Here is a 273-nt window from a genome sequence, read left to right as displayed (position 1 = left end):
TGCTGCTGGTTCTGCTGGTTCTGCTGCTGCTGCTTCTGCTGTTTGCTGCCGCATCTGGTGCTACTTGTTGTGCTGCTGCTGCTACTGCCGCTGGTGGTTCTGCTGCTGCTGTTGCTTCTGCTGCTGCTGCTGCTGCTCCTGTTGCTGCTGCTGTTGCTGCTGCTGGTGCTGGCTTAGTTAGCGCTACTGCTGCTCTTTTGGCTGTTGCGGCATCTGGTGCTTCTGCTGCTGCTGCTGCAGCAGACGCTGCAGCAGCAGGCATATCAACAGCAA

General features: G+C 57.9%; 1 protein-coding gene across 1 annotated transcript in view; it reads right to left on the bottom strand.

The window, feature by feature from the left end:
- The window catches only part of EMH_0015460 (uncharacterized protein), a gene marked incomplete at both ends in the record, with an annotated part of 2441 nt that overhangs the window by 407 nt on the left and 1761 nt on the right, over window positions 1-273 (bottom strand). The window contains one exon of the mRNA XM_013500407.1: window positions 65-273. Coding sequence (XP_013355861.1) covers window positions 65-273 — 209 coding nt within the window. The remainder of the gene's footprint in view (window positions 1-64) is intronic.

Source organism: Eimeria mitis, genomic scaffold (genome assembly GCF_000499745.2).
Source record: "Eimeria mitis Houghton genomic scaffold, Emh_scaff537, whole genome shotgun sequence".
NCBI lineage: Eukaryota > Apicomplexa > Conoidasida > Eucoccidiorida > Eimeriidae > Eimeria > Eimeria mitis.
The sequence above is the reverse complement of the archived record's forward strand: the minus strand, read 5'-3'. Positions and strand labels throughout refer to the sequence as shown.